Source organism: Caretta caretta, chromosome 7, assembly GCF_965140235.1.
Source record: "Caretta caretta isolate rCarCar2 chromosome 7, rCarCar1.hap1, whole genome shotgun sequence".
In the NCBI taxonomy this organism is placed as follows: Eukaryota; Metazoa; Chordata; order Testudines; family Cheloniidae; genus Caretta; species Caretta caretta.
Window position 1 is genome coordinate 37,447,050 of NC_134212.1, and position 18,732 is coordinate 37,465,781.

An 18,732-nucleotide genomic window follows, 5' to 3' on the forward strand; every position below is an offset into this window, starting at 1 on the left:
GGGGGATGTGAGAAAACCTGGATCTATGCAGGAAATAGCCCGACTTGATTATGTAAAGAGTTGTCACTTTGGATGGGCTAGCACCAGCAGGAGAGTGAATTTGTGTGGGGGGTGGAGGGTGAGAAAACCTGGATTTGTGCTGGAAATGGCCCACCTGTTGATCACTTTAGATAAGCTATTACCAGCAGGACAGTGGGGTGGGAGGAGGTATTGTTTCATATTCTCTGTGTGTATATAAAGTCTGCTGCAGTTTCCACGGTACACATCTGATGAAGTGAGCTGTAGCTCACGAAAGCTCATGCTCAAATAAATTGGTTAGTCTCTAAGGTGCCACAAGTACTCCTTTTCTTTTTGCAAATACAGACTAACACGGCTGTTCCTCTGAAACCTGTCATAGTTTCTTATGAATCCGCATCTTATCCTCAACTATATTCCAGGGATACAGTTTCTGACACACTTCACTGGCTTCCCTCAGAAATTGCATCCTCTGGACCTGAGCTCATGCTAATCTGGGGACACAGTTTCTGACACATTTCAGAGTAGCAGCCGTGTTAGTCTGTATTCACAAAAAGAAAAGGAGTACACTTCTCTGTCATCTGTCACATACAAACAGCTTTCCCCACTTCTTCTCTGCACTTGTCCTAAGGGGGTTCACTTTTTGCCAGGTGCGTCATCTCACCAGTCAAGAATTACTATTTCCTTCTGAAGGAACTACTGTTTACCTTTAAAGTTATACAAATTTAATTTTTTGGGATGAAGCTATATTTTTAGAACATGTCTATGATTCCAATTATGACCCACTTGTGAATACTGTAAAAAAAAGATACTCTATGTGGTGTAATTTATCAAGATTGTTCGGGAATGATATTCAGGCAAAAAGTAATGTGCATCCTAGATTAAATAGTGTTTTCCCTCCTGCTCTATCCTTTGCTATCCCACTTGAGATTCTGAATTACTCAACAAAACTAGGCCCCGTTGTCCACTGGTGTAAACAGACACAGCATCATCTTTAGGTTACCAGCAGAGAATCTGGCCCATACTTTCAAAAGCCAGCAACCAGATGGCCATGGAGTGACTTTAATGACTTAGCCCTGGTCTACACTAGGACTTTAGGTCGAATTTAGCAGCGTTAAATCGATGTAAACCTGCACCCGTCCACACAATGAAGCCCTTTATTTCGACTTAAAGGGCTCTTAAAATTGATTTCCTTACTCCACCCCTGACAAGTGGATTAGCGCTTAAATCGACGTTGCCGGCTCGAATTTGGGGTACTCTGGACACAATTCGATGGTATTGGCCTCCGGGAGCTATCCCAGAGTGCTCCATTGTGACCGCTCTGGACAGCGCTCTCAACTCAGATGCACTGGCCAGGTAGACAGGAAAAGAACCGCGAACTTTTGAATCTCATTTCCTGTTTGGCCAGCGTGGCAAGCTGCAGGTGACCATGCAGAGCTCATCAGCACAGGTGACCATGATGGAGTCCCAGAATCGCAAAAGAGCTCCAGCATGGACCAAACGGGAGGTACGGGATCTGATCACTGTTTGGGGAGAGGAATCCGTGCTATCAGAACTCCGTTCCAGTTTTCGAAATGCCAAAACCTTTCTGAAAATCTCCCAGGGCATGAAGGACAGAGGCCATAACAGGGACCCGAAGCAGTGCCGCGTGAAACTGAAGGAGCTGAGGCAAGCCTACCAGAAAACCAGAGAGGCGAACAGCCGCTCTGGGTCAGAGCCCCAAACATGCCGCTTCTATGATGAGCTGCATGCCATTTTAGGGGGTTCAGCCACCACTACCCCAGCTGTGTTGTTTGACTCCTTCAATGGAGATGGAGGCAATACGGAAGTAGGTTTTGGGGACGAAGAAGATGATGATGAGGAGGAGGTTGTAGATAGCTCACAGCAAGCAAGTGGAGAAACCGGTTTTCCCGACAGCCAGGAACTGTTTCTCACCCTAGACCTGGAGCCAGTACCCCCCGAACCCACCCAAGGCTGCCTCCTGGACCCAGCAGGCGGAGAAGGGACCTCTGGTGAGTGTACCTTTTAAAATGCTATACATGGTTTAAAAGCAAGCATGTGAAAGGATTACTTTGCCCTGGCATTTGCAGTTCTCCTAGATGTAGTCCTAAAGCCTTTGCAAAAGGTTTCTGGGGAGGGCAGCCTTATTGCGTCCTTCATGGTAGGACACTTTACCACTCCAGGCCAGTAACACGTACTCGGGAATCACTGTAGAACAAAGCATTGCAGTGTATGTTTGCTGGCATTCAACCAAAATCCGTTCTTTATCTCTCTGTGTTATCCTCAGGAGAGTGAGATATAATTCATGGTCACCTGGTTGAAACAGAGTGCTTTTCTTCAGGGGACACTCAGAGGAGCCCATTCCTGCTGGGCTGTTTGCCTGTGGCTAAACAGAAATGTTCCCCGCTGTTAGCCACAGGGAGGGGAGAAGGTTGAGGGGGTAGTCACGCGGTGGGGGGAGGCAAAATGCGACCTTGTAACGAAAGCACATGTGCTATGTATGTAATGTTAACAGCAAGGTTTACCCTGAAAGAGTGTAGCGACTGTTTTATAAAATGTGTCTTTTTAAATACCGCTGTCCCTTTTTTTTTCTCCACCAGCTGCATGTGTTTCAATGATCACAGGATCTTCTCCTTCCCAGAGGCTAGTGAAGCTTAGAAAGAAAAAAAAACGCACTCGCGATGAAATGTTCTCCGAGCTCATGCTGTCCTCCCACACCGACAGAGCACAGACGAATGCGTGGAGGCAAATAATGTCAGAGTGCAGGAAAGCACAAAATGACCGGGAGGAGAGGTGGAGGGCTGAAGAGAGTAAGTGGCGGGCTGAAGACAGGGCTGAAGCTCAAATGTGGCGGCAGCGTGATGAGAGGAGGCAGGATTCAATGCTGAGGCTGCTGCAGGACCAAACCAGTATGCTCCAGTGTATGGTTGAGCTGCAGCAAAGGCAGCTGGAGCACAGACTGCCACTGCTGCCCCTCTGTAACCAACCGCCCTCCTCCCCAAGTTCCATAGCCTCCACAACCAGACGCCCAAGAACGCGGTGGGGGGGCCTCCGGCCAACCAGCCACTCCACCACAGAGGATTGCCCAAAAAAAAGAAGGCTGTCATTCAATAAATTTTAAAGTTGTAAACTTTTAAAGTGCTGTGCTTAAAGTGCTGTGTGGCATTTTCCTTCCCTCCTCCACCACCCCTCCTGGGCTACCTTGGTAGTCATCCCCCTGTTTGTGTGATGAATGAATAAAGAATGCATGAATGTGAAGCAACAATGACTTTATTGCCTCTGCAAGCGGTGATTGAAGGGAGGAGAGGAGGGTGGTTAGCTTACAGGGAAGTAGAGTGAACCAAGGGGCGGGGGGTTTCATCAAGGAGAAACAAACAGAACTTTCACACCGTAGCCTGGCCAGTCATGAAACTGGTTTTCAAAGCTTCTCTGATGCATACCGCGCCCTCCTGTGCTCTTCTAACCGCCCTGGTGTCTGGCTGCGCGTAACCAGCAGCTAGGCGATTTGCCTCAACCTCCCACCCCGCCATAAACGTCTCCCCCTTACTCTCACAGATATTGTGGAGCACACAGCAAGCAGTAATAACAGTGGGAATATTGGTTTCGCTGAGGTCTAAGCGAGTCAGTAAACTGCGCCAGCGCGCCTTTAAACGTCCAAATGCACATTCTACCACCATTCTGCACTTGCTCAGCCTGTAGTTGAACAGCTCCTGACTACTGTCCAGGCTGCCTGTGTACGGCTTCATGAGCCATGGCATTAAGGGGTAGGCTGGGTCCCCAAGGATACATATAGGCATTTCAACATCCCCAACAGTTATTTTCTGGTCTGGGAATAAAGTCCCTTCCTGCAGCTTTTGAAACAGACCAGAGTTCCTGAAGATGCGAGCATCATGCACCTTTCCCGGCCATCCCACGTTGATGTTGGTGAAACGTCCCTTGTGATCCACCAGAGCTTGCAGCACTATCGAAAAGTACCCCTTGCGGTTTATGTACTCAGCGGCTTGGTGCTCCGGTGCCAAGATAGGGATATGGGTTCCGTCTATAGCCCCACCACAGTTAGGGAATCCCATTGCAGCAAAGCCATCCACTATGACCTGCACATTTCCCAGGGTCACTACCCTTGATATCAGCAGATCTTTGATTGCGTGGGCTACTTGCATCACAGCAGTCCCCACAGTAGATTTGCCCACTCCAAATTGATTCCCAACTGACCGGTAGCTGTCTGGCGTTGCAAGCTTCCACAGGGCTATCGCCACTCGCTTCTCAACTGTGAGGGCTGCTCTCATCTTGATATTCATGCGCTTCAGGGCAGGGGAAAGCAAGTCACAAAGTTCCATGAAAGTGCCCCTACGCATGCGAAAGTTTCGCAGCCACTGGGAATCGTCCCAGACCTGCAACAATATGAGGTCCCACCAGTCTGTGCTTGTTTCCCGAGCCCAGAATCGGCGTTCCACAGCATGAACCTGCCCCATTAGCACCATGATGCATGCATTGGCAGGGCCCATGCTTTCAGAGAAATCTGTGTCCATGTCCTGATCACTCACGGGACCGCGCTGACGTCGCCTCCTCACCCGGTATCGCGTTGCCATGTTGTGGTGCTGCATATACTGCTGGATAATGCGTGTGGTGGTTAATGTGCTCCTAATTGCCAAAGTGAGCTGAGCGGCCTCCATGCTTGCCTTGGTATGGCGTCTGCACAGAAAAAAGGCGCGGAACGATTGTCTGCCGTTGCTCTGACGGAGGGAGGAGCGACTGACGACACGGCTTACAGGGTTGGCTTCAGGGAGCTAAAATCAACAAAGGATGTGCCTGTACATCAAGGAGTATTTCAGGCAGGACTGCACGGAGGGTTCCAATAAGAAATGGTGCACCTAAGTTATCGTTGTTATTGGAACAAGGAGGTTAGCCTGGCCTCTGATTGATACATGGCTAGATTTACCTCGCTGCACCTTCTCTGTGAGTGACTGCAGTGTGACCTAGAGGAATGAGTCCCCTAGACAGGGGAGGAGGCAAATGAGTACAAAACAAATCTGGTCTATTTCTTGTTTTGACCCACTCCATCTATCTTTTACATCTTTGGCTGGCAGCAGACAGTGCAGAAGGACTGCATGCCATCCACATCTCATGGCTGCTCGGCAGAAGATAGTACAGTACGACTGCTAGCAGTCCGTATCGCCTGCCCGCTCACCATAAGACGGTTCAATAGGACTGACTGCAGGACTAAAGAGAATGACCTGCTCAAGTCACTCCAAATTTAGTCCCTGTGCCCATGTCTGCCCAGGCGCTCCTGATTGACCTCACAGAGGCGACCAGGAGCACCTCAGACATGACGATGACGGCTACCAGTCGTACTGTACCGTCTGCTGCCACAAGGCAAGGGGTTGCTGCTACTGTGTAGCAATGCCGTACCGCGTCTGCCAGCACCCAGGAGACATAGGGTGACGGTTACCTGAGCGGGCTCCATACTTGCCGTGGTATGGCGTCTGCACAGGTAACTCAGGAAAAAAGGCGCGAAATGATTGTCTGCCCTTGCTTTCACGGGGGGAGGGAGGGAACGGGAGGCTGACGATATGTACCCAGAACCACCCGCGACAATGTTTTAGCCCCATCAGGCATTGGGATCTCAACCCAGAATTCCAATGGGCAGCGGAGACTGCGGGAACTGTGGGATAGCTACCCACAGTGCAACGCTCCGGAAGTCGACGCTTGCCTCGGTACTGTGGAAGCGCTCCGCCGAGTTAATGCACTTAGAGCATTTTCTGTGGGGACACACACACTCGAATATATAAAACCGATTTCTAAAAAACCGACTTCTATAAATTCGACCTAATTTCGTAGTGTAGACATACCCTTAGCTTGTAAGCTCCCAGGGGGCAGCTCTCTTCCTTCAGGGTTTGTACAAGGCCGGGCACCATGGAGTCCTGGTCCATGTTGGTGCTACTATAATACCAATCAGAATCTGAAGAAATGGAGGTTTTACCCACGAAAGCTTATGCTCAAATAAATCCGTTAGTCTTTAAGGTGCCACCGGACTCCTTGTTGTTTTTGTGGATACAGACTAACACGGCTACCCCCTGATGACTGGTGTGGGCAGCTGCCCCAGTCTCATGCCTCTGTTCTGTACGCCATGGGGCACGTGGGCTTTTCTTTTAAAATCCCAAACTACGCCTAGAAGCCGGTAACTCCGGAGGAGCCGGTGGCTGGGTCAGGGCCCTAACAGGCGGCGGCTCCCCTTCCGCCACGCATCGGGCGAGGCTGCCGCCCCCTCTCCGCGGGGCCCGCCAGCGGCAGCCCGGGCTCGGCTCCCCCTGCCCCGCTGGCGGCCGGCAGGAGCGGGAGGCGGGCGGAGGGCGCCCGCTGGCGAGCATGCTCAGCCGCTCCCTCTGACTGGGCCATGCTAGGGAGGGCGGGCGCAGAGGCTGGTCCGAGGCGAGGCCCCGCCCGGCGGGGGGGGGCGCTGACGGCCGGGCGCTGAGGCCCGGAGTGACGGGCGCTGCGCAGAGCCCGGCTCCCCGCTGCGGAGGGTGAAGGAGCCGAGCCCGGCCAGGCCATGCCCGGCCCCCCGGCGCTGGGGGCGGCAGGCCCCGGCCCGGACCCGGAGGAGCGCTACGACTTCCTCTTCAAGCTGGTGCTGATCGGGGACGCCAGCGTGGGCAAAACCTGCCTGGTGCAGCGTTTCAAAACCGGGGCCTTCGCCGAGCGCCAGGGCAGCACCATCGGCGTGGACTTCACCATGAAGAGCCTGGAGATCCAGGGCAAGCGAGTCAAGGTGGGCCGGGCAGAGCCGGAACCGTGGGGCTGCAGGCAGGAGAGAGCCCCCTAGGCATTGGAGGGAACCTAGGGGGCACAGGAGACCGCTCTGGAGAGGGACCAGCCCTGTTCTGTATCCGAAGGGATGCCCCTCAGGTGGTTCCTAAAAAGCCAGGACCCATATCCGCCCAGGGGCACTCAGCAGCCTTTGATCCTAGCAGCCTGGTTTCCAGTCAAAACTGGCACCCAGAGGTGGGGGTTTCTACCATAAGTTGAACATGGGCAGGGGAAGGGAGGGAGACAGCTGTCAAAAAATAGTATCATTCTGCAGTTCATATAGTGGCCTTTGTCTGGTGGTACCATGTGGTCACCTGAGCAGCGGTGGAGAGAGCACTAGAGCCCGTAGGGTGGCTGTCACGTAAATGCTGAGCTGCCCTGACCAGAGAAACCAGTGCCGTTACTGGAGGATGGGGAGAGGAAGAGGATATCCTGGCTGGCAGCAAACATCACAGCACTAGCGTATTACTGCCCCATACCTGTTCACTCCATCTTTCCCTCTGCAGCGAGATCCCTACAAACAAGTTGTATACTTTTTCCTAAACTTAGCTATCGCATTGCCATGAAACAACTGCCACCTCTCCCTGGAGAGATGACTGCATTTCAATGCTCTGTGCTGGGATCCCTTTCTTTTACTCTAAAGATCTACTGCATATGTGTGTGACAAAAATAAGTTTACCTTCACTGTGTTTACCACCTAGGAGTCAACTATGACACAATTAACTGAACTGCTTCTGTTCACACCTCAGCAGCATTAGTTAAGTTCTAACTGCAGAATCTTCAAGACAGTTCAGGTACAACTGAGTAAAATACAGAATCTCAGTTGGTTCAGGTTATTGGTGGTAATGCACAAGCTAGAAAGAACACAGCTTGAATTTCAGATCCCAGACTGAAGCTGCAGGGCTGGTAGTTAGTTTAAAACTAAGATTTTTTCCTAAGCACTTTGTCACCTTGAGATCCCAGTGTACAAGGAACCACACACAAAGCCACTTGGAGGATCCTTTTTACAAAACAGAATGACTCAGTGGCTTTCATTCTAGCCTCTCCTCATTCTGTGTATATCAGCTACGTGGGCATACAGGTGCCAAAGAAAACTGGCATATCTACCCACTGGGAAATAGCCCCTTTGTATCCATGGCATAGAAGTGGCAGACCATCTCTTGGGGCAGTTCAGAAGAGGGAAAGCATGGCTGCAGTACACTGTACTCCAACTGTTTATTCTTTGATGCTGAACAGCCTAAACCCTGGGGCTGCTTCATTTATTCTGTGGACTAGCCCAGTCATCCAGTTACCTCCAGAATCTAGGTAGTATGCAGCCATCTTTGCTCATTTCCTTTCTTTTCCCACAAGGGCTGAGCAGAGCTCAGTTTGGTCACAGCGTAGAGCTAGGGCCTCTTTAATATGAAAGAGTTATATAAATATGGTAATTACAATTGTATTTTGGTCTGTCTCACAGCTGTGTGCCAAGGTAGGGGGCCAGGTCCTCTAATCAATGCTTCTTCCTTCAGAGTGGCTTTGGTGAGCAGAGTGGGCAACAATCCTAGCAAGTAGGAAAAAAGGTGGCAGAAAAGAATGATCAAAGTTATTGGGAGGAGAGGAATGATGAGCTTACAGTAAGGAGTATGGTTTCTGTGGGCAGCTCAAAGATAAGGGCATTTACTTCCTTTGCAGGTGTTTTGTCTTTCAGGTTCCAGTTCTGTCTGAACAGCTGGGGTAAGCAGTTCATGTTTCAAGTCACCCTGCAAAAAATATCATTTTGGGTTTTTTTTAATCTTATATTAGTTCCTCTTTCTTGCTTTTCACCAAGTTAGGAGGCACAGGAAGTGGGGTTTTCCCCTCTAAGATTGAAACTTGGCTCAATTTAAATGCCAGACACACGCAAAGTAACAAATGTGTCTCTCTTGCCAGGTATCTCTGCTAGGGACACTGAAAATTAGGCAGCTCCAGCTCAGGGTCTAAACCAGACTCCTTAGGTATTGCAGAAGTACTGACAATAAGAAAAAGAATCTCTAATTCAGCACTAATAGGCATTACTGTAGGCAAATTAATCTACAGTATGTATTTAGTAAGGTCTACTAATAGATCCAGCTAGTAGACATACCTTAGTTGACTCTACGTTTTGGTCTGAATTAGAGATGGAACAAGAGATCATAACATGCCCAGACTCTGAAAATGTTTGGATGTGGGTCTTTTGTTTGGCATATTGAGATAGTGACTGTGAAATTTGGATCCATCTCTGGATTTGAAATTTACCTAGAGGTATTCAGTTCTTGAGGATCTAATCTAAATAGGGTTTGTTCAGGATGTTGCAGGAGGCTGAGAATAGGGAGGCATTTTATTTTAATTTTGTAACCAAATTTACAACTTGGAGTTAAATGGGACTTCATGAAACTCATAGGCCTTACATACTTGACAAACTGGGTTTCAGTGCAATTTGTGATGATTCTGGCAAGGGCAGGGAGGATTCCTTATTCTTACTATATAAACTCAGCATCTCACAGCCTGTGAGCATACAAGCCTGTACATGTGCTTTGACAGATGTCACATGTTAACACATTTCCATTGAGATCATGCAAGACATGGCAGTTTTTCCATTTTGAAAAGATGAGCTAAAAGAGGTTTTTGAAAAGGTAGGCCAATTGTATGCCTGTATACAGAATGTCTTAAAACAAAAGGACATTTACTACACATGATTGAAATAATTGTTGTTTGGCTATTCAGATGCTCATGCCGGATAACTTCTGTGCTGCTTTGACTTCACAGTGACTGGGGAGTTCTGCTAGTGATTGGAGTTTCTCCATAGGGGTCATGTACGTGGTAGATTATTAATTATTATTATTAGCAAATGGTGCAGTTATGAGAAGTATTGACAATTTGTTGTTATAACCTTCGGTACATAAACTCATCTTTAAAAGTCCTTCTCAGAACAACAGCATGGACTAAAGATTCATACCATATACCTGACCCCCTAGGGCCTGGCTTCATTCTCCATCATGGCAGTGGTGGTATCAAAACACAGTGGAGTGCAAGCTAATGTGTCTTTGGGATGGGGATTCAAACAAAAAGGTTGTAAAAAAAAAATGCTGTTTAGGACATTACATGTCTTCATTACAATTTTTAGGGTTTCCAGAAACATTTCCAGGTTGGGCTTTTATAGAAGTAGCCCCTTCCTGCTGGGCCTTTGCTGATCAGGGTTGGCAGGGGAGAAAGGAACATATTGCAGAATTCTCAACTTTATTCCTGCAAAAAAAAAACTTTTAAATGAGGCTCTTTCTGTGACCCAAACCTTATGTCCCTTTAGGCATCTGGAATTATATTTTAGCCACTCTTCCCCCCCCCCCCCACTGCCTTTTAGGTTTAGTCAGCCTTTATAGAAAAGGAGAGACATTGTGGGGCTTTAGTGCTTGAGAATGGTCCTGCACTGACAGCCCTGAAAATTTCTCTTTAGAAATAGAACAGTTACAGCACTGGCAGCCCCAGTACAAGCTTCCACAGTGTGCCTCAACCCTACCATCTTCAAGGAGTGAGAGTTAACACCTCCCCCCACTCCTGCCTAGTCACCCCTTGGTTGCTCTGCTTGATCTGTCAATAAGCTGCCACATGTGGTGTTTCTGTGAGGTAGATCTCTGTCCACTGGGAACTGCAGCAGCCAGCCATTTGAGAGTAGTCACTTTTTGCTCACTACTGACTTGGGCTGGATTTAAACTTGCAATTTAAAGATTAGAGCTGGGTGGAGAGAGGTAATTCCACTTTACGGAGGATATTGATATTTCAAATTTTGGTTTCACTGGAATTTGAAGTGAAAGTCAAAAATTTCTAAATTCTTCCAGAAAGGGAATGGAGTCTCAGCTCCGGGGCTGTCCGCTTGGTGGGTTGCTGCAGACCCTGAAGTCTCTCCAGCCAGCTCCAAGATAGGCAGGTTGCTAAGTAGCCAGGCGCAGTGCTTAATTTGTGCCAAGGCTCAGCCCCAGCACCTCTGGGCTTGCTACTTCAGTTATGAAATTTTAAAAAATTGGTTGAGACCCAGCACCTCTTTCGTTACAAATTAAGCACTGGCCAGGTGGGCAAGGTGGCAGGAAACCTGCCTGATTGGAACTTTGTCAAAAACCAGGTTTCAGAGTAATCAGATGTCAAGAATTATAACATTCATAAACCAGTCGGAGAATACTTCAATCTCTCTGGTCACGCGATTACAGACATGAAAGTTGTGATATTACAACAAAAAAACTTCAAATCCAGACTCCAGCGAGAAACTGTTGAATTGGAATTCATTTGCAAATTTGATACAATTAACTTAGGCTTGAATAAAGACTGGGAGTGGCTAAGTCATTATGCAAGGTAACCTATTTCCCCTTGTTTTTTCCTATCCCGCCCCCCACCCCCACGTTCTTGTTAAACCTGGGGGCGGGATAGGAAAGGTGGAAATGGCCCACCTTGATTATCATACACATTGTAAGGAGAGGTTTCAGAGTAACAGCCGTGTTAGTCTGTCTTTACAAAAAGAAAAGGAGTACTTGTGGCACCTTAGAGACTAACCAATTTATTTGAGCATGAGCTTTCGTGAGCTACAGCTCACTTCAGAAGTGAGCTGTAGCTCACGAAAGCTCACTCTCAAATAAATTGGTTAGTCTCTAAGGTGCCACAAGTACTCCTTTTTTTTATTGTAAGGAGAGTGGCCACTTTAGATAAGCTATTACCAGCAGGAGAGTGGGTTTGTATGTGTGGTGGGGGGGGGGGGGTGAGAAAACCTGGATTTGTGCTGGAAATGGCCAACTTGATTATCATACACATTGTAAGGAGAGTGATCACTTTAGATAAGCTATTACCAGCAGGAGAGTGGGGTGGGAGGAGGTATTTTTTCATGCTTTGTGTGTATATAAAAAGATCTTCTACACTTTCCACAGTATGCATCCGATGAAGTGAGCTGTAGCTCACGAAAGCTTATGCTCAAATAAATTGGTTAGTCTCGAAGGTGCCACAAGTACTCCTTTTCTTTTTGTCAAAAACCAGTCTCTGCTAAACATTTCATCTGATTTTTTTCCAACCAGCTCTATTAAAGATGAAGAACATAGGCCTGATCTCTAGCAACAACAGTGCCAGGCAACCCAATTCAGTATGGTTAAAAGTTGTAGTATACAACTATAGTATACAAGACCTAACTGTATCCCTCTAACCAGATTAAAATTTATGAGGATAGATGGTGGGATTTTAAGAGTGTTCAGCATTGGTCTAACTGCTCCCTATTGAAGTAAATGGTAACACTCCCATCAATAAAACAGTAGTTTGTTCTGAGGGAGCAATAGAAAACTTTTGAGACAGATTACAAAATACAAATCTGCAAATCCTTATTAGCATGGTAGCAAAATTTCCTTTGTTTATGTTTACTTATCACTTACACAGGTGAAAGTTCCCTTAGGTTACCTAACAGTGACTTATTTTGGCTGGAAATTTACAAAAAAACATGAATTAAATCTGACATTAATCTTTGGGATTAGTTGTTAGACTGGCCATTTTAAAAACTACACTCACCTACTGGTTTGTGAGAAAAGCACATATCAGCTGATATACATTTTAAAGTTCTGTATAAACACCTGTTGGATTTCCTTAAGTTGTTGTGTCCTAAATAGAACCTCTCAATCTTCTCATTTAAACAGTCAATGCCAAAATTAAAGCAATAGCAGGGCAGTAGTTCAGAACAAGTAGTGGCCCTCAGATGAGCAGGCAAAGTGCATTTGCCTGTAACTGTCCATTCAACACAAGCTCTGAGGCTTTCATTTATAAAATAAGTTTACACTAAACAGCAGAGGTCTCAATTCTGTTGTTGTATCTATGCAGGCTGACCTTTGCATACCCCTAGATATCTGTCTTCACGAAATCTGCCTGCAAAGATTTGAATGAGAGATCAGGGCATTAGTCTGTGAGACTGACAACTGTCCTTGTCTTAAAGAGACAACAGTTTATGAATCACACTTCTAAAAACTTTATCAACTGTTGTTAAAAGTAACAATTAAGATTGTAATACCTGTAAGATTAGTGAATAATCCCTTCCCCCATTTGCTTACTTTGTTCATTTGATAGCACTTTGTATGTAGTCAGTATCACTATTTCCTTTGTGTAGTGAGTTCCCCCTGTTTGTCTTTCTTAAAGCAACAGAAGCTTTCTTTTTAAATCAGGGAAATAGCTTTTGTAATGTGAATCCTTTTTTATGGAGTACTGGATTTATTAATTCACATGTTGAAAAAGCCATCAACCAGCCATCAAGTCTCCCCAGAGCTACCCAGTCCTTCATTTGACAGTTTTTAAATTTCTGCCTAATCACCCAGTTTAGGGCACTGTTAAATAACCAAATGGCTGATTATTTAATTGCAAAATAGCTAAAGATTTTTAGAACACAGAGTTACAATGTATGAATCGATCCATGACAAAGGCTCCCTTGGTTTGATAGACTGCTGTGGCTTTTTCAAATTACTCATTACTTTCAATGGCACCCAGAATGTGGGAGTCATTTTCCAAACATAGAAGGAGGCACAGTTTCTGTCCAAGAGCTTATGATAAAAAAAAATAAAAAAAATACAGAGCTGATAAAATCTCTTATGTCAATGAGATAGGGAAAATGGGAGTGTGATTCAGTTAAAGGAGATAGTCTCAATGAAGTCTAAAGGACTGGAGTCAGTATGATGATTTCCTTCAAGTCCTTTTGACGTGATTTCATGGGTTTCCTTGGTTTGATAAATATTCTTTAAAAATTCAAATCTTCAACATTTTGGTTATTGGGCTTTGTCTCATATCAGTATTTAAGAATTAATTAATAATTTCATCATCTGTTTATGTATGTGTTACATAATGTACTCACAATTGTGGAGCTCACACGGGGTATAGAGCAGGGGTGTCAAACATAGGCCCGTGGACTGGATTCTGCCTACATGATGCTTCTGTGTGGCCCACATGGCATATATTTTGATTTCCTTTTTTCTTTTTAAATGAAAGCTGACAGTTTCAGCTTTTGTGGCTGCAGTGACAGTCTTCCTAATGCGAACAAACCACAACTAGTGCAGTGACATCTGCCTGAATCTGCAGACAGCCTGAAACTGTGTGTTGTGGACATCACTTAGGGACCAGCATGCCTAGTGGGCAGGCTGCAGTTCAACAGTCCCCAAAGTCCTAGGATGGCTTTGTTGGGCAATCTGAGGGCCACACAGCTGAGTGAAAATCTGTCATCCCCCAGCAATCTCAGGGTCCTCCCAGTCAAACAAAGTGCAGAGAGAAGGATAGGGGAACCCAGACCCTCCCTCTCCACTGGCTGTCAGTCCCCTCTAGCTGATACTGCAGGCCAGCCTCCCCAGGCCACTTCTTGCCTCCCCTGTTCTCTTCTCTCCTCTGTTTGGGGTGTGGTCACAGCACTCTGCTTCCCTCCCAGCAGAGGATTGCTCAGCCTCAGACAGTCTCAACTATTCAGATAGTCAATGGGAGCTTCCAAGCTCCCTTCTCAGTGTCCATTTATTCCCCCTTATCAGAAAGAAGACAAGAGGGGTCAGGTGGCCCCTGGCTGCCCAGTCAGGCCTTACTCACAGTCCAGAGCCTTTTCCTGTAAAGTTTTCTGTCCAAGAAGCTACTAACTGGCTTGCTTCTTGCAAACAACCCCTTCTTCACTCTTCCCCAGCTTGATTGCCAGAGTCCCCATTTAAGCAGGTCTTAACATTTGGAGCATGCTCTGCAGCTGCTGAGAAACAGGGCCATCTTGGACCAATACTTCTCCATCACTTCCTGAGTCTCAGCGAGAGGTCTGTAAACCTCATCACACCGTGACTTAAGTATTACATTTTCCTCACCCCAATCTGGAGTGTCCGCTCTAAAGCCCAATGAGTTCACACATCAGTGGCAACATGAATTATTTAATCGCCGGTCATTTAATCAATTGGAACAGTGGGAGTGAGTGAAGATAACAGGGGTTATGATTTGGGAGTTGCAGCACGGAAAGAAATAGAGGGAAGAACAGATGAGAAACAAAGGACAGAAATAGTCATGTCCTCCACAGACCCTAAGTTAGGTGCCTAGGTTCCCTTTACGATGCAGGGGAGAAATATCACCTCAGAATGGGATCTGCAAAAGCCAGTGGGGACCCACCAAACCAGATACTGAGGAGAGGAGTGATTCCTAAGACGATCCTCCTCAAAGAGTTAGGTGCCTAAATCTGAGCTGAAAGGAGGCACTTATATCTGCTTGGGATCTACAGCCAGGAACCCTCTTCTGGAGTCAGGCGCCTAAGCCGTTTCTTATTAGAATGGCAGCAGAGCGTACCCAACTCCACACAAAAGCAGGGTTACGGGGGGATCTCCCATATGTCCTGAGCTCTGGGATAGTCTGATGTGGGGCTCTCTCAGTCTCGCTTGTCGAAGCCATTCCACATAGTACATTAATTGTCCATTGGGCCAGAGAAAAAGTTAGCATAACTGTAGAGTCCAGTGGTTAGGGTACTCACCTGAGAGGTGGGAAATCATGTTCAAATTCCTTCTCCACCTCAAGCAGAGGGGGGAATTGAACTGGGGTCTCCCATCTCCTGCATGAGTGCACTGAACTAAAGGTTATCAGGGAGGCCCTCTTTCTCACCCCTGACCATTTTGCGTAGTCAGGCGTGCTTGAGGATGCCTACCAGATCCGACTCTGCAGGTAACGTAGGCCAGGCAGTGCTTGTTTTCACCTGCTTTGAGGATGCTGAGGTGGTTTGGGGCTTCAGCATGAGCTAGGCACCTGCGTACCTTGTGTGCATGCCCAGTAGCAGAAACTTAGGGGACTTTTATGCCAAAAATGTAGGTGCCGCAGGATTTTAGGCACCTCCAGAGTTAGGCAGCAGCTGAGCAGGGTCTTGAGTATCAGTGGTGCCTAAATTTTGATCTTAGGCACCTAAGTCCTTTTGTGGATCTCAGCCTGAATTACTATATATAGGCCATATTCTGCCCGGATCTCTTTTTACCCCAGCCCACAGACCATAAACAAAGGTAGAATTTGGCCTTCTCCTCAATGAAATTGACAGCCCTGGTATTGGAGAAAACAGGAGTGCAACATTCCCAGCAAACTGGAATTCAGCCTGGCACCTCTTTTCTTTTAGAATGTCACATGACAGGATGAGCATTCATTTATTTCCCCTCGCTGTTCTGTATATTAATAGAATTTTAAATTGAAATGCGTTAGTGGAAAGGAAGTCTTGCCTGATCAAACCTTGCTTTTGTTCTTGTTGGGAAAGATCATACAGATTAAGTTACAAAAATTGTTTTGGTAAAGCTTTTTCCAAGTACATACAGGAATTTGCTGGTGTACTGAAATCTATCCTGTTGTTTGCCATTTGATATGAAAGGGCTTAAACATGGTAAGCTGGCTTAGAATCATTTAGGAGGAAGCACCCTTTGCATCCATTACCAAAGAAATTATATGAAAGTTTCTACTCTCTGCAGGATTCATAACATGCAAACTCCCCCGCTGTGTTTGTAGTGCTAAACGATTAAATACTTCCTAGAGATGAAATATCACTGATGCTGTTGCAAAAACAAAGTGAACATGCATCCCCACTATCTCCAACTTCTTTAGGAATTGTGATAAATGAAGGGAGTGGGGCAGCTCCCTTTTATGGACACCCAGCCAGCCAGTTAGCTATAAAGTCCCCCTTAGTGGCTGTTCTCTGCTTGCTTTACCTGTACAGGGTTAAAAAAAAGTCCCCCAGGTGAAGGAAAGGAAGTGGGCATCTGACCAAAAGAGCCAATGGGAAGGCTAGAACTTTTTAAAATGGTGAAAAACTTCCCCTTTGCTCTGTTGTTTTTCCTCCGGGAAAGAGGGGAACAGTTATGCTTTGAGAAGCTTTAAGCCAGATAAATCATCAGATCATACCTAGAACTGCTTACTTGGAACTCCCAGATGTGTAAGTGGATCAGGAATGTTTAGAAAGACGTGATTAGGTTTATTTCTCTTTATTTCTTTTGGCTAATGGACTCCTCTGTGCTCACCCCAGATGTTTTTGTTTGCTTGTAACTTTTAAGCTGAACCCACAGGAAAGCTATTTTGGGTGCTTAATTTTTGGAATTGCTCTTTTAAAATCTAGCAAAAGCCTAAATTCCAGATGCTTATTTTGCTATCTTATTTCACAGATAAAATTCTCTTCTAAATGTACATTGCACGACATATGTTGACCTAATCCTGTATTGTTAAGTCCAATGATAAACTTACCATTTTCTGCAATGACAAGATTATGTAAACTTTGTCCATTTTCAGTTAGTTGAATCAGAGCTTTCTTGGAGGCTAGCTGTGACCAGTAATCATGTGTGCACCATGTAATCACACCCTAAACAGCACTGTAATAATCTTCATACAAAATGTGCCTTGTGAGGTATCATTTGAAAACTAATAATTCACTGGTCAATAATATCACGGTGCAATGTATGCAGTGACATGACATACAGTGACAGTGACATGAACATAAGATAAAATTATGACTGAAATGTATTTACCAGACAAGTCTGGGGAGGAGGTAAACCTGTTTCTTGAGCACAAAAAACAAGCTAATGACTCAAGCCAAGTGGCTTCAACGTTGACTGGCAATCACCAGTCAAGTAATCATTTTTTGGCAATCAAAGGGGGCAGGAACAGATCGATCTGCATTTTAACAAACAACAGGGAAGCTCATTTACCACGAGACTCCATGTCTCTCTGTCCTCACAGTGGAAAGGAACTTTATCTAGGGGTAACCCCCAGGAAAATGCTTTTCAAAGGGTGACTGGAATATAAAAGTGAGGGGGGGAACACCCTAGGTATTTGTGCTCTGTTCCCTCCCTCAAGAAAACAAAAGAACCAGGCTTTGGACTTTGGGGAGAGGTTGTGACCTGAGAATTTGGTCAGCCCTGTTGCTTGGAACATAGAGAGTTTGCTGTAGGGAACAAAAGAGTATTGATGGATTCCATTAAATATTGGTAACCCTTTTCCTAATGTATATGGAATTGCTAAATCCACATTGAAATATGTGGATGGTATGGTATATATTTGTTTGTATTTTTCCATCCCAGGCTTTCTTTACAATCACTTCTGTTTTCTTGTGTAATATTAAGTAATGATAATACATTGATCCCTGAGGGATACCTGATGTGCCATCTTCTTTTGGATTGTGTGGTTTGTAATTGCAGCTGGCAAAATTCTTTGTAACATTTTGATCCATCTGCTATCAAAATGTTAAAGGAAAAAAAGAGGGGGTTGAGGGGGGAAGGTTCTCCACTGGTCTTTAAAAGCTCTCTTTCATTGTTGCTTTAGCATCACTGTGGGATAGTTCAAAGTAACATACCTGTGTACATGCACAGCATTGGATGTGCATTTTACCCAGTTTATCTGGTAGTTATTCAGCATTCACGCCATTAAACTTTACGCAGCAATAAAGAATAGGAGAAACGTCTTGTTTGTGTGCAGTATGCTCATTGTTTTTGCAATAGGAGTAGCTCCTGTACAAGTAGGTGGTTGTGTGTCAAAGTAGTACACTCTGTTTAGCACAGTGTAGCCCAGTGCCAGCCAGTGCTAAGTCCTGTGGTGTCCACAAAATTCAAAGCGAAAAACAGACCAAAATAACTAATTCATGTAATAAATAGGCATTCAGTATCACAGGATGGGTGACAAGGGCAGCTCCTCTGTTTTGTTCAATAAGAATATCCTGTCACACTTTCTGAGAACAGTGAGTATTTATCCTCTCTCCTGTACCCACTTGCTCCTGCTGATCATTGCTTAAAAACGTCCTGCCAGTCTCTCAATATATAGCTGTTTTGGCCTTCTCCATGTATTTATTCCCCAACTTCTCTATCTCATTGTCTTAATGTGAGTTGTTGCCAATGTAATTAGAAAAACAAAAATTGTTTAAACAACAGTTAAGGTTGCTAAGTGACA

General features: G+C 45.8%; 2 protein-coding genes across 2 annotated transcripts in view; both read left to right on the top strand.

Annotated features, from left to right (window-relative positions):
- The first annotated feature begins 1,340 nt into the window (after positions 1-1,340).
- LOC142072735 (uncharacterized) lies at positions 1,341-3,149 on the top strand. Its single transcript, XM_075130551.1, has 2 exons — positions 1,341-2,027; positions 2,616-3,149. The coding sequence occupies exons 1-2, from the start codon at positions 1,445-1,447 to the stop codon at positions 3,134-3,136; spliced, it is 1,104 nt and encodes a 367-aa protein (XP_074986652.1). The 5' UTR covers positions 1,341-1,444; the 3' UTR covers positions 3,137-3,149.
- Positions 3,150-6,468: 3,319 nt separating this feature from the next.
- The window catches only part of RAB43 (RAB43, member RAS oncogene family), a 28,667-nt gene continuing 16,403 nt past the window's right edge, over positions 6,469-18,732 (top strand). The window contains exon 1 of the mRNA XM_048856069.2: positions 6,469-6,784. Within this exon, the coding sequence (XP_048712026.1) occupies positions 6,566-6,784 (219 nt within the window). The 5' untranslated portion in view covers positions 6,469-6,565. The remainder of the gene's footprint in view (positions 6,785-18,732) is intronic.

Bases quoted from the DNA above. Each gene is read 5' to 3' on its own strand.
- LOC142072735 (XM_075130551.1), top strand. From the start codon at position 1,445: ATGCAGAGCTCATCAGCACAGGTGACCATGATGGAGTCCCAGAATCGC. The intron at 2,028-2,615 runs GTGAGTGTACCT...TTTCTCCACCAG, and splicing joins AGGCGGAGAAGGGACCTCTG to CTGCATGTGTTTCAATGATC.